The sequence below is a fragment of the Mytilus californianus genome, unplaced genomic scaffold (assembly GCF_021869535.1).
Source record: "Mytilus californianus isolate M0D057914Y unplaced genomic scaffold, xbMytCali1.0.p SCAF_11, whole genome shotgun sequence".
Classification (NCBI taxonomy): Eukaryota; Metazoa; Mollusca; class Bivalvia; order Mytilida; family Mytilidae; genus Mytilus; species Mytilus californianus.
In genome coordinates, this window is record NW_026262593.1 from 69,994,606 (window position 1) to 70,009,476 (window position 14,871).

At 31.9% G+C, this 14,871-nt stretch overlaps 1 protein-coding gene across 1 annotated transcript in view; it reads right to left on the reverse strand.

Annotated features, from left to right (window-relative positions):
• The window catches only part of LOC127719288 (tyrosine-protein kinase SRK3-like), a 103,497-nt gene extending 88,943 nt beyond the window's left edge, over positions 1–14,554 (reverse strand). The window contains exons 1-2 of the mRNA XM_052225302.1: positions 14,437–14,554; positions 8,276–8,467 (exon numbers count right to left, since the gene is read on the reverse strand). Of these exons, the coding sequence (XP_052081262.1) occupies positions 8,276–8,465 (190 nt within the window). The 5' untranslated portion in view covers positions 8,466–8,467; positions 14,437–14,554. The remainder of the gene's footprint in view (positions 1–8,275; positions 8,468–14,436) is intronic.
• Positions 14,555–14,871: the final 317 nt, after the last annotated feature.

Here is a 14,871-nt window from a genome sequence, read left to right on the forward strand (position 1 = left end):
GCCCCCGACTTGGGACAGGCGCAAAAACGCGGCGGGGTAAAACATTTTTTTTGAGACCTCAACCCTCCCCCTATACCTCCAGCCAATGTAGAAAAAACAAACGTACAACAGCACGCACAGCAAAACTCAGTCCAAGAGAAGTCCGAGTCCGACGTCAGAATAGGAAACAAAAGAAAATAAAGAAAATGACAATAATACATAAATAACAGCAGACTACTAGCAGTTACTGACATGCCAGCTCCAGACCTCAATTAAACTGATTGAAAGATTATGTCTTCATCATATGAATATCAGGCACAATCCCTCCTGTTAGGGGTTTAGTATTATACCATCATAAAATATATGAGAAGAACATAAACCGTGTCATGCCAACAACTGGTTTTAGAATAAATATGTTTAATTCCGATGCAAAGACCCTATAAGTGAATCAATATTAAAGCCAAAATATGCAATCTTTAATGACCTGACAACAGTATCGTAACTATATCCCTTCTTAATAAGTCTGTTTAAAGGTTTTGTAAGCTTTTGAGGTGAATACTGACATTTTTGTGCTTTGTAAAGAATATTACCATAAATGATTGGATGTGAAATACCTGAACGTATAAGATGTCTGCATGTTGAGTTATATTTACGAATGATGTCCTTATACCGATGATAAAATTTAGTAAATGTTTTGACTAGTTTATGATATCGAAAACACTGGTGTAATAATTTTTCAGTAATACATAAATTTCACTCGCTAAAATCTAATACGTTGTTACATACACGAGCGAATCGTACAAGTTGAGATATATAAACACCATAAGATGGTGACAAGGGAACGTCACCATCTAAAAATGGATAATTAACGATAGGAAATGAAAAATCATCTCTTTTATCAAAAACTTTTGTATTAAGCTTCCCATTAACGATATAGATATCAAGATCGAGGAAAGGACAGTGGTCATTGTTAGTATTAGCTTTATTTAGAGTAAGTTCAACAGGATAAATTTCTTTAGTATACATACTGAAGTCGTCATTATTGAGAGCCAATATATCATCCAAATATCTAAAAGTATTGTTAAATTTTTGTATCAGATGTTGTTTCGATGGGTCTTTGCTGATTTTAGTCAAAAATTGTAACTCATAACAATACAAAAACAGGTCCGCAATAGGTGGTGCACAGTTAGTCCCCATTGGAATTCCGATAACTAGACGATATACGGAATCTCCAAAGCGAACAAAAATGTTATCAAGTAAAAATTCAAGGGCAGATATAGTATCAAAGCATGTCCAATTGACATAGCTCTTTTGTTTGTTGCTACTAAAAAATGACCTAAAAGAGTTTGAACATATGTATTCGCATTCCGACTTTTTAAATGCCCATTTAATTAGGTGTGTGAATTTTTTCTTAATAAGAATATGAGGCAAAGTGGTATATAGGGTAGAAAAATCAAAACTTTGAACAGATTCAAAATCACCAATATATGCATGCAATTTATCAAGTACTTCCAACGAGTTTTTGACACTCCAAAAGTAGTTAATTCTACTATTTTCAAAGGCCTTATTTGAACAATTTATTATCAGGTTTTTGATTGTACCAAGTGTACTAGTAAGTAGAATAGACAATTTAGTAGTGGAACAATGACTTGAAGACGAAATAAATCTATATTTGTAAGGTGATTTGTGTAGCTTCGGAAGCCAGTACATAGTTGGGACTTTCATTGTATTTGGTTCTGCTTGTAAAGAAGTAGCTAATAGTTTATGTTTGTTACAGATATCGTTTTCTGAAAATGAAGTCAGTTATGCCGGAATGTTGGTGAATTCGTGATTTCCTTTTGCAGAGCCTCAATGTAAAATTTACCTCAAACTATAATGATATTATTAGCAGCTTTATCAGCCAGGACAAAAACAAATTCCTTGACTAGTTCTTTTAGTTTATGTTTGATACGAGAAATAGGATTTTTATGGTTGTTGTTAAGAGTAAAATGTTCTTTAAAATGTTGTAAACGTATATCAACTATCTTCATTACTGAATTAAAAAAGAGTCCAAAGATTTTTTGTCAGCTTTTTACCGTTTTATCCATTTCAAACAGTAAGCACGAAGTGAGTCGTGGATGATATTACGACACTCATTCCAATTAATAATTGACGGGGGACGATATTTAGGTCCTTTACTGAGGAATGATTTTAACTCTCGGTCGCGAACGATGTTAAGGTCTCCTGTTATAACATGGAAAATGGGGCCATAAAAATATCTATAAGAGACTGATTTATTGCTAAGCAAATATCCCTAATATGTATAACATTGATCGAAGATTTTCAATAACTACAACATATTTTGTTTTACAAAAACGTTCTGCACACATTTCTATGAAGCGCGGAATTAGTCAAAACTATTGTATTCAAGGGGGTAAACTTGGGTATGGGTATGGGAGGCAACTCTTACAGATGTATTTGAAGTCATTTGTGTGTTTTAATCTAGCAGTTATTGAAACAGTGACCAAGTATTTATGTTGTTTACATTTGATTATGAGAATGATGCAGCAGCATCTAAGAAAATTAGACACTTTGACTCCATTAAGCATTAAATTAAGGAAAAACAAATTATTTTTTTTGAAAAATTTTAAAATCTAAAGCTGAAGAGGTAGAACATTAACAGTCATACAAGCTTCCAAAAAAAGTATGACTTATGACTTTTGGGAATGACTTTTTTTTTATCATTACATTAACTTCTTGGAAGGTTTCGAAAAAATTGAACTGGAACACAATACAATGGATTGAACAAAGAAGTTTTAATGTTTCAGATAGACTTTACTTAACTGTTTGTCTTTGGTTTTCAAATTCAAACGGCAATATCCTAGATGATATTACCTGACAATCATCCTAGTACAAGCTAAAGCCAACAATAACCACCATTTGCGCAAATATAGTACTTAGAAAGTGACAGGCTGTTTATATGTCTGTAAACCAAATTGTTTGAAGAAAAGTTAGTGATTTGCAAGGTTCATAAACAATAATTGTTTCAGTAATTTTTTGCAGCAATTCAATGATAACTTTTTTTGGACAATCTGTGAAAAAATAAATGTTTTTTCTGAAAGTGCCTGAATTTTTGACTTGTTTAATAATTTAAAAAAAAACATAAATTTTACATTCAGATTTACTTTGAAATATCATTTACCAAGCATTACCCAGGTATGGGTTTTACTATTAATAGAATGTGCATAAAACACATGATACTAGTACTATATTCATATTTATGTTTTCAAGTTTTTTTAAGGGTACCCTAAATATTAAATGCAACGGTGAATTTCATCAAGTCTTTAGCAAATGATGCATGGGCCACTTCCCTTTTAAATATAAATATAAGAAAAATTAAACGAAATGAAAATTTTTGGGTTACCAAGGCCTCTCCTCTTTAAGAGATCCTAAAATATTTGAGGACCTCCATACATCAAATTCAGAATGGCCATAAATCATTGAGGACCTTCTTAACTATTTCAGGACCTCCATAATTTGATTTCAGGATATCATTAAATCGAATTGTGGAGGTCTTGAAATATTTTTGATATCCGGAAATAAAGATAACGATATATTTATTTCAAGTAAAGGGCCCATGCTGTAAATTATTACAAAGATTTTTTTTTGATAATTGAGAGACACAAATAATTTTGACAATCATTATAACTATGAATATAATCAATATATTTTATGATCTTTAACCACAGCCAGACCAGAGTCATCAGCATATGTGTAAAAAGCATTTATAAAATAGATAGTATAATACATTTACCGGCAAATATTCTTAATTAGTTAAATATAATATATCTGTACTATATTGATAGTTTTCTGAGTTCAAAACATTTATTAATAATACAATCGAATTATGTTTCAGGATATCATGAAATCAAATTATGGAGGTCCTTAAATAATACAGGAGCCCCTTAAATATACTAATTTTGATTAAATCCGCGCTTCATACATTTCATTGATATTGTCAGTTCATTTTTTAACCAACCCCGGGTAAGTTTTTGTCGTTAAAATCACCCACAATACAGCATATTTTAAGATTTCAACATTCATTCACCATAAACATGATATATTTCCACATTCATTCACCATATACATGATATATTTCCACATTCATTCACCATATATAGATATAAGAAGATGTGGTATGAGTGCCAATGAGACCATATACATGATATAGGCACATTGCCGTCTAGAGAAAGGGTATTGAAATATGTGACTGAGTTAAGGAACACATTATTTTACTTTGTATTGAAACATTCAGGTAAAAGCATTTATCATAGTATGTGTTCAGTTGGGTGCAGATCAAGCAAAAAAACTTAAAGTCAAGTTAACGCATGTGAACTTATTGTATGTCTTCTTCAAATTTGCTTTGTGTTGTGTCATGTCTGTCGTATTTGTGTTTCGTAAATTGTATGGCTATAAAATTAGGTCGTTTGTTTTATGGTTTGAATTGTTTCCGATTTTTCAGGTTAAGGTCTTTTATTACTAACTTACGGTGTGGGTTTTTATCATTGTTGAAGGCCGTACGGTGACCTATGATAGTAGATATATACGTCATTTGACCTCTTATGTATGGATAGTTGTCATATTGACAATCATCCCCTAGTTTTATATACAATGACAATATGCGTATACACGAATTTGGTATAAAAATTAAACATGCTTCTATTTTTATTCAAATGTGTTGTTGATGTGTAATAAGTGCGTGTTTATGTCTCATGTCTGCTGGGTTGTTTACGTGAAAGTCTTGTAAATGTGACATTTAACGACGCGTTGAACTTTTGCGTCACTGTGCTGTTTTGTTTATTCTGAACACAAATGATATGTTTTGCTTTGTCTGAATCCAATGATATGTTGTGACTTAATATGCAATTTGAACCGAGTCAAAACTAACTATCCACAGAGCAACAAATTGAAAGTAATGAAATGCAAAAGCTGATGGAGCTATTTAAAATTTTTTGACTTAAAGAAAATTAAAAACAAAACTTCTTCTGATTAATTTGATTAAACTTTTAACATTCTTATTTTAATTTTTTGATTAGTTTAATTTTTTATAGGTATTGCAAAATAACGAGAAAACGTTATCTTAAACCAAACCTAAACCCGTTTGCGATCAACAAAGTTGATAAATCTGAACTGTTTACTTTGACCGAACATACACATGAAGAAATGTGAAAAAACAACATAAAGATATGTTTTTGTCTGCAAATGTGTGCTTCCAATTGAGCCGTTCAGGTAGTAATAATCACTAACCTAACATAATATTGTTTTTTATTAGCATTTGGTAGATTTGTAGCCGAAATCCGTCCTGAAAACTACTATTATGATATCGGATAAAAGTTTGACTTTTATTACAGCCAGCAAAGAGTTTCGACCAGCTCGTTCTCTTTGAAGGACAAACGCAACAATAATGGAGCAGAATGGTATTCATATTCCAATTATAGAGCTCTATGTTTTTGATGTTTTTGAAACATATGATCGGATTAAATAAAACGACTTGCAAAAAGCACAAGCAACTAACAATAAAAAAGTTGGATATCGAAAAAATTTCTAATAGTGATTTGGAAATTTAAAACATATTGAGTGATAGACAAATAGCTTATGTATCATCCGAATTGTATATCCCATAGCGGTTGTTACAATCATGTTTTTGTGACTGGAGAATAATCCGTCTATCATTTTCGACAGACATAATCGAAAATATTGACATGTTAACCGTAACTCTTTCTTCTATCTTGATCTGTCCCCAAGATAAACAACATGAACTAAGGTAGCACTCAACAGTTATTAAATAAGAACTGGCCGTCATAATTGTTTAATCATTCTCTTTTCTTAGGATTCTATCAAAAAATGCTAACTGTTTAAGTCATTCATGGGCAAATACATGTTATTCAAATCCTTAAAAGATTTGATTTCCAAAAGTTAAAATTGGTGAATTATTATCTCTTTTTAGTGTATCAATGACAATATTTGGCATTAATTTGATAAAAAATATTGAAAAAAAATGCAAATGTCACCTGTGTCCCAACATTTGTTCTTAGGTATAAAGTGATAACTTTTCTAAAAACTTTCATATTTATCTATCAAAAGATAAAATAAATATGGTGCATTCGCTTTGTTTTCCAATAAAATTGCATCACAAAAAATTCAGGACAATTTCTGATATGGATATGAAGTACGGACTGTCAAACAAAAAATATCCCATAAAACATATAATGAACAATAAACAATACTGATCTGATATGAACCCATTTTGAAGGCTATATTATTTTTCAGCTAAACCGAAGCCAAGCTTAAAACTCTCAAATAGGCTTGGCTATGTGTGATGAAAATATAGTCTATTACTAGTACGCTGTAAATTGTTTATCTTTATAGTTATTACAAAATTTTGTATTTTCTTTTTTCCTGATATTCACGAAAAAGGGACAGAAGATGCTAAAGGTAAATTCAAAACTCATCATTCGAGATCAACTGTGAATGCCATAACAAAAACGAGAGACTACGAAAAGACAAACATTTACGTGACATATCTAACTAGCTTTACCAATTGTCGCCCTTTTACACACAAATGCCTTTACCGCAATTAGTCATTCAATTATTTAACACTGTGAACGAAACACAATTCAATAATAGCGAAGAATTGGTGAAAACATTCTCGATACGAATAGCAATAATTTTACAACCCACCATTTTTTTCTTCAAAAGTCCTGCACCAAGTCAGGAAAATGGCCATTGTTATATAATAGTTCGTTACTGTGTGTGTTACATTTTAATGTTGTGTTTCTGTTGTGTCGTAGTTCTCCTCTTATATTTAATGTGTTTCCCTCAGTTTTAGTTTGTAACCCGGATTTGTTTTTTCTCAATCGATTTATGAATTTCGAACAGCGGTATACTACTGTTGCCTTTATTTACAATACAGAGCAGAATACATATCGTTTTTCCTAAAATTCTAAATACGCATCTAATAATTAACTGAGTATTTAAAATCGAAAATAATGAGGTAAGGTACTAAGAGTAATCATGCTGAAGCAGGTCGCCAAAGCTGTTAACATATATGACGCGTTGTGAATAAAGTGTCTTATTCCAATCAGTTTTACGTGAAGAATAAAATTAGGAAGATATAATTTAAACGTAGGATGAAGAAACGTGACTGTACACTTAAACTCATTAAAAAATGATCAACAATACCCGGCATATAATGTAGTACGTCAGACGCGCGTTGCGTCTTCATAATACTCGAATCAAAATAATTTGAAGTCAAATCAATACTAGAATGGCGATACTCTCGGGAACAAAACGTGTTCCATCAGTGGCATCAACCCAGTGGTTATCAAAGAATAAAAATACCATGCGTATTAAATAATCAAAACAAAAAAACATGCGAGTCTTTGCTATAAGTCGATTTCAAATCAAATACGTATGTTTGTTTCTTCATGTTTTAAAATCAACACGTTTCGCGGTTACAAAAAACTCTTACTGTCACTTTTTAATAAAAGTTATGAAAAGTACACTTATAACTTTGTAGATATCTGGAAAAGGCAATCTCTTTCATGTTTGCGATCGTATAATTTTATTTATGCAAAGACCCCTCGTATCCAAGTTTAAAAACCGGACTATTCCAACATTTTATATTACTACCTGTAACGTCTATGTTATATAAGCACCTATGTTTTAATATTGTATTTATATTGTGTCATAGATCAAACTATTCGTTCAGTGTATGAACTGTTTTTGTTTAAATGTCTTTTTGATCGAGTTAAGCCATTTCAATTGATATTTTATACTGTGTCTTTTTATATTGTAATGTTGCACTGTCTCAGGTTAGAGTGAAGGTTGGCGTCTGTTAAAACGTTTAAACCCGCTGCATTTGTATGCACCTGTCCTAAGACAGGAGCCTGTGTTTCTGTGGTTGTCGTTTGTTTGTATGGTTCATAGGTGTTTCTCGTTTCTCGTTTTTTAAATAGATTAGGCCGTTGTTTTTCCTGTTTGAATTTTTTTACACTTATCATTTTGGGGCCCTTTATAGCTTGCTGTTCGGTGCGAGCCAAGGCTCCGTGTAAAAGGCCGTACTTTTTATATAATTGTATAATTGTTTTTATTAGACTTGGATGGAGAGTTGTCTCATTGGCATTCATACCACGTCTTCTTATTTATATTGATTTTCATGCCTTCATTTGAAATAGTAATCTGTAGAAAATATCGGATTTAATAATATTCGTCAATAAGATGTAATTGTCATGCTATAAAATTGATTAAATCTTACCCTCCTCTTCTGGTTCCGCAGACACAAAGTAATTATCAAAGAAATCGAAAAGAAAATCAAACGATGGTCTGTTGTTAGGTGATTCATGCAAACAACTGAGCATTATCTTGTGTACTTTGTCAGGACACTTATTAGCTTGGGGTGGTCTGTAACCTCTTTCCACCTTTTCCAGTACGTCTCTGTTTGCCATACCTAGCGAATAGAATGACTCGTTATGTAATTTATTGCAATGTGTTAATTTTATTATTTATTCCTAATTATCTGTGTTCCAATTATTACCATTACTTTTATTATTAAAAGCTCACCTGAGCTGTTGTCGTTACGTAACGTCCATCGTCCGTCGTCCTTTCCCGTACATACGAAAATCTTCTTCCCTAAAACCAAACTTTACCAGTCATAATTGGGCTATCTTGTAGAAAATAATGTCCAATGATCCCGCCTGTATGCAAGTTTTGTTTATGTCTTAAAAATCATTATAGATAGTAAAAATTTGACAGGACAGTAATGTTCAGAATGTTGAGATCCACTTACTGTAAATTTGAGAGATAATATCAGATGTCTCCTTTTTAGCCAATGTTTGTGTGCCTTTTATCGATATATACAATGAAATTTTAACGGCAGTTATACTGTGCCAATTAATATCTACAAAACAATTAAATGGCCTAAAGTTGACTGCTTATAGTAGTTATTGCTCTTAAATGACGATTTTTATTTTTTATATTTTTTTTATCTGTTTTTGTCTTTTATCATGCAAATTATAAAAGTTATAGAAATTCTAAATGGTTTTACTAATCAGAAGGACAAATGTACAGATAAATCTGTATATCTCGTCATAGGACTTTTCCTATCTATGACGGTTTTCAACATATAGATACAATATCAACATTGCCGAAATCATCATTTAATTCTATAAAGGAACTTCAATCCTATAAAAGAAAGGCGAATGTTACCAAAGAGACATTGAAACTCCGACAACGCCATGGTAAAAAAAAAGACGAACAGTACACAAAACATGCAAAACACAACAAAGAAAACTTGAGATTCTATAACGGTCAAACAACTCATGATGGCGTCCGTAAAATGTTCGAAGGGATGAGTTCAACTTCACCACTTTGGATCAGCAATCCTCACTATCAAGGAAATAATGATAGGAAACACACGCCCTCGAATATCGTATCAACTGGGAAATGTATACTCCATACGAAGGCGATGCTGGAATGTTGCTACATACAAATGGAAAATTCACAATTGGAAAGCTAAAATCATCTCTTTTGTCGTCAAGTGTTGTCTCCACAGACCCACAATGTCAATTTCTTAATGTAATTCAAGATATGAGGCACACTTAAATGTAACTGTTGTATCCTTTCTTTCAAGTTCAATTGTATAGATGCGTTAAACATAGTCACCAAACTTTGAATCACTTATTAGTGAGAGGACATCATCTATTTGGAGAAAAGCGAAGTGAAAGAATACTGCTAGTTTCTTTTCATACGTCCTAAAAAAGTCCTGTATGAAGTCTGCCTAATAAGAATAAAGAAACAAATTTGCACGCCGAGGAGCACAGTTGGTTCCCATGTGAATGCAGACTGTTTGTTACATAAAATTGCGAATGGAAATGAGGAATGTGTCAAAGAGACAAAAACCCGACCAAAAAGCAGAAAACAGCCGAAGGCCACCAAAGGGTCTTCAACACAGCGAGAAATCCCGCACCCGTAGGTGGGCTTCAGCTGGACCCTAAACAAAAATGTGTACTAGTTCAGTGAAAATGGACGTCATACTAAACTCCAAAACATATAAATGAACTAAAATTAAAAATCATACAAGACTTACAAAGGCCAGAGTCTCCTGACTTGGGAAAGGCGCAAAATTGCGGCGGGGTTAAACATGTTTAGTGAGATCTCAACCCTCCCCCTATACCTCTAGCCAATGTAGAAAAAACAAACACATAGTAATAAGCACAGTAAAACTCAGTTTCAAAGAAGTCCGAGTCCGATGTCAGAAAAGGTAACAAAAGAAACTAAGCAAAATGACAATGGTACACAAATTAACAAAGGACTACTAGCAGTTACTGAAATGCCAGCTCCAGACCTCAATTAAACTGATTGAAAGATTATGTCTTCATCATATGAAAATCAAGCACAATCCCCCCGTTAGGGGTTTAGTATCATACCATCATAAAATATATGAGAAGATCATAACCCGTGTCATGCCAACAACTGGTTTAGAATAAATATGTTTATTTCCGATGCAAAGACCCTATGAGTGAATCAATATTAAAACCAAAATATGCCATATTTAATGACCTGACAACAGTATCGTAACTATATCCCTTCTTAATAAGTCTGTTTAAAGGTTTGGTTAGCTTTTGAGGTGAATGCCGACATTTTTTAGCTTTGTAAAGAATATTACTATAAAAGATTGGATGTGAAATACCTGAACGTATAAGATGTCTGCATGTTGATTTATATTTACGAATGATGTCCTTGTACCGGTGATATAAAATTTAGTAAATGTTTTGACTAGTTTGTGATATCGAAAACCCTGGTGTAATAATTTTTCAGTAATACAGAGATTTCTTTCGTTAAAATCAAATACGTTATTACATACACGAGCGAATCGAACAAGTTGAGATATATAAACACCATAAGATGGTGACAAGGGAACGTCACCATCTAAAAATGGATAATTAACAGTAGGAAATGAAAAATCATCTCTTTTATCATAAATTGTGGTTTTAAGCTTCCCGTTAAAGATATAGATATCAAGATCCAGGAAAGGGCAGTGTTTATTGTTAGTATTAGCTTTATTCAAAGTCAGTTCAGCCGGATAAATATCTTTAGTGTACATACTGAAGTCGTCATTATTGAGAGCCAATATATCATCCTAATATCTAAAAGTGTTATTAAAATTTTGTATCAGATGTTGTTTCGATGGGTCTTTGCTGATTTTAGTCATAAATTGTAATTCATAACAATATAGAAACAGGTCCGCAATGTGAGTACAATGATGGTCGTCAATCTTAAAATTCACCTTTGATATGCCATTGTTGAAATAATTCAAAATTGTTTTAAAGTTCTAGTTGGGTGTGATATGTAACTTCAATTAAAATTAAAAAGCAACCTAACTGTCATAACTACTAATAATGCAATTTTAATAACTTTTACAAAACTGATTTCAATAAAATTAATATAAATTAGGAAGAAAGAGGCGGGAGATACCAAGGGTACATTGAAAACTAAGTCGAAAATGCCCTTTATTCATAAAATAATTTGAACGAAATTCAAAATTTTACCTGCACGATTATAAACATATTGAATTATTTTCCATGATCCTAGATAGCGCCGCAACATTCTCCAAATTAACAGAAATAACAGTACAAGAAACAACGGGTTCAGAGCACCTTTAAAAAGCATATACAGTTTTTAAGTAGATAAATGTAATCGAAAAAGTACAATGTTATTTCATGATTTGTTTGTCTTGACGTCGTCGTACTCATGTTCCATGGAAGGAAAACAAGTTAAAAATATGCACAAATGGTTAATTAATCATATGAAAAAAAAAAACGAACACGATTTACCGTTTTGCGTTGTTTTCACGTGGATCTAAAGATAAATATTTGTACTTTGAGCGGGAGTCATTGAAAGATATGACCGTCGTAAAACATACTCGAAATAGGAGACGACAAATTTTAACATTTTTTAGGTTTTTTTCTAAAGTGAGTACGTTATAAATTACCTGTGTATATATCTATAAGAAATTGCATATAAAAGTGTATATTTATTTATAAGTCACGTTAGAACAGGTTTACTTATCCATAGAACACGATGTCACCCTCATACAATCTTAATCTTAAAAAAGCTTATATTATAATAAAATGTGTACAGATTTTCACAAAGGAGTGACCTTCCTTATATAGCATCTCAACAAAAAATTCTTACATAAAATGGTACGTACGATTGGACAGATTATATGACAGACACACAATTACAAGGCAACAGTAGTATACCGCTGTTCAAAAGTCATAAATCGATAGAGAGAAAACAAATCCGGGTTACAAACTAAAACCGAGGGAAACACATCAACTATAAGAGGAAAACAACGGAACAACAGAAACACTGAAGTGCAACAAAAACCAACGCCAACATATATAGAAACGGACTATGTGATAACAACTGCCATATTCCTGACTTGGTAGAGGACATTTTAAGAAAAAATGAAACCCGACTATCCTAGGATGGGCATACAATGCAAATTACCATACTACACCCTTTGAAAACTTTAACCTGCTGCATGTCAGGACGGTAGCAGCTACAACTATGGCATTCAATTTCGTAATTTCAACCATCCTTTGAAATGAAATGATATTATAAAATAAATTTTGGATTTTTCCAAAACACATATTTGCTAGAGTTTTCGGAAAAATAATGATGCTATTCTATGATAAAAAAATATACGTCGGTTATATTTTTAAATTATAAGATATAATTCATTACATTACAAACACCCAATATTTCGAATCCCTGTTTGTTGGACATATAGCATTGGGCCTTTTGTTTCAAATGGAATTTTTGTATTCCTCATTTTGTTGTTCTTAGTTGGATGAATTGAATTCATATTGTTAAAGGCCTACCAAAACATTTTCTTTTTCATTTGACATCTATTGCCTCTTTCAAGTGCGTGAGAAGAAAAGGTCCTATTTAAGAAAAACCATGCGCTAAGAAAAATAGAAGAGAAAATACTAATTTTTCAGTGAATAAGAAGGGGGGGATATGTTCTAATACGATCAACTAAGAATATTTTAAAATGCTAAATGCTCAAATAACATCTTGATTGATTTTAATCAAGAATTAGTTTCATGGTCAAGAATATGTATCATTAATGACTTCCTTTGTAGACATTTTATTTATTGATTAGTCTACGTGGAAACAGGAATTGATTTTGGAAATTTGTAAAAATTCAAATGACACAATTTTACGATGAAATGGTAGGAATTGTATGAATTTCTTATTCTGAGTACGAATGTAAATCATGTAATCTTTTAGTAAGGACTTATAATTTTTATTTATTTACAGTTCAAAGCAATAAATTTCCAATTTGAGTAACAACTACATGTATTTATTTTTCCACAGCCAATGCCTCTTTGTTCCACCAAATACTTCGTTTTTTGTGAGGTATTAAATAATTAACATTAATTAATTTTTAAATGTTCAAAAAGTATGCCTTCCTGTTTTAATTGTATCGCTACATTGAAATTGACTATTCTTATTAACCGAGGATCTAAATATAGTAATCTGAATTTGTGGTAAGCTTATGAGATATAAGTTTAGAATATATTTAATTTATGAGATTTTTTTTGTTTTTTACATTGTTTTGATATTGTTGTGACAATGTTTCATTTTTAAGTCATTTTGAAGTTATTAGTATTCACATAATAGCATTAACGGCTGATGATTTTAGTCATTGTTGGATGTTGTCTTACTAACCATTTTTTCCTTTTATAGTTTCTCTCAAGCTGGAAAAATCGCAAACAATTGGTAAAATTCGTTTAGAAGTTATAGGCCCGAAATGACAATTTTTATGAATAGTTAGTGTTTTTTCCATTTATCTTGAAAACTATAATATATTGAGTCACATTTTGAATAACAAAAATCATAAAAACAAGATGATTTAGATCCACAACCAAGTCAATATGGCCAAAATCGTTAGATGACTTCTTATAGGAGTGATTGCCCTTAAATGACGATATCTTGTCTATCACCTTTGAAAACTATCATAAATAGAGAGAAGAACAAAACTAATCAACAAGTTAACTTCTACAAAAAAGACAACAATTGAAAAAATTGTCAGTTAACTCCTGATAGGAGTTTGAAAAAATGATCAGCAATACAAGACCAACAAAAAGAGATTTTAGTCCATAATGGTGAAGCGTGCCCATTATTGAATATGCACTCATGTCCAGGTGAACAACATAGGCTTGGCTTCTTAGAGCCTCTAGTCTACATTGGTTTTTGCTGACAAATAACAAATCTTGCCACGTGACCTGAATCCTACTAGTGCGTTGAACTTCCTTTCCTGTTCTCTTCCTGTTAGCTTAATAAAATGTAATGGAGTACTTGTTATTTTTCTAAATATGTTCTGATTGATAATGGTTAATAAATTACCCGGATATGGTATCTGTCCAAATGTTGTCAATTCCACTAAAAGGATACCAAAGGACCAAACATCTGACTTAAACGTAAACTTGCCATACAATGCAGCCTCTGGTGCTGTCCATTTTATAGGGAAAATGACACCTGTAAAACAGTTTAACAAGTTTAAGAAGGAATAATACTACCATATGAACCAACTTAATAAGATACCGATTTATACAAACTGTTACTGAAAGGGCAATACAATTTAATTACTCTACGAATCGTAGACACTTTTTTTCTCCAGCAGACATCATTTAGGTTCGAAATGAAATTTTTAAAAAAAGAGTCAAAAAGACAAAAAACAAACGAATGATGAAACTAATTCTTTGTCAATTGTATGCATCCGAAACACTTTTCTCGATTTACCTTCACCAGAAACGCTAAAAGCAAAAACAAAATAAAATA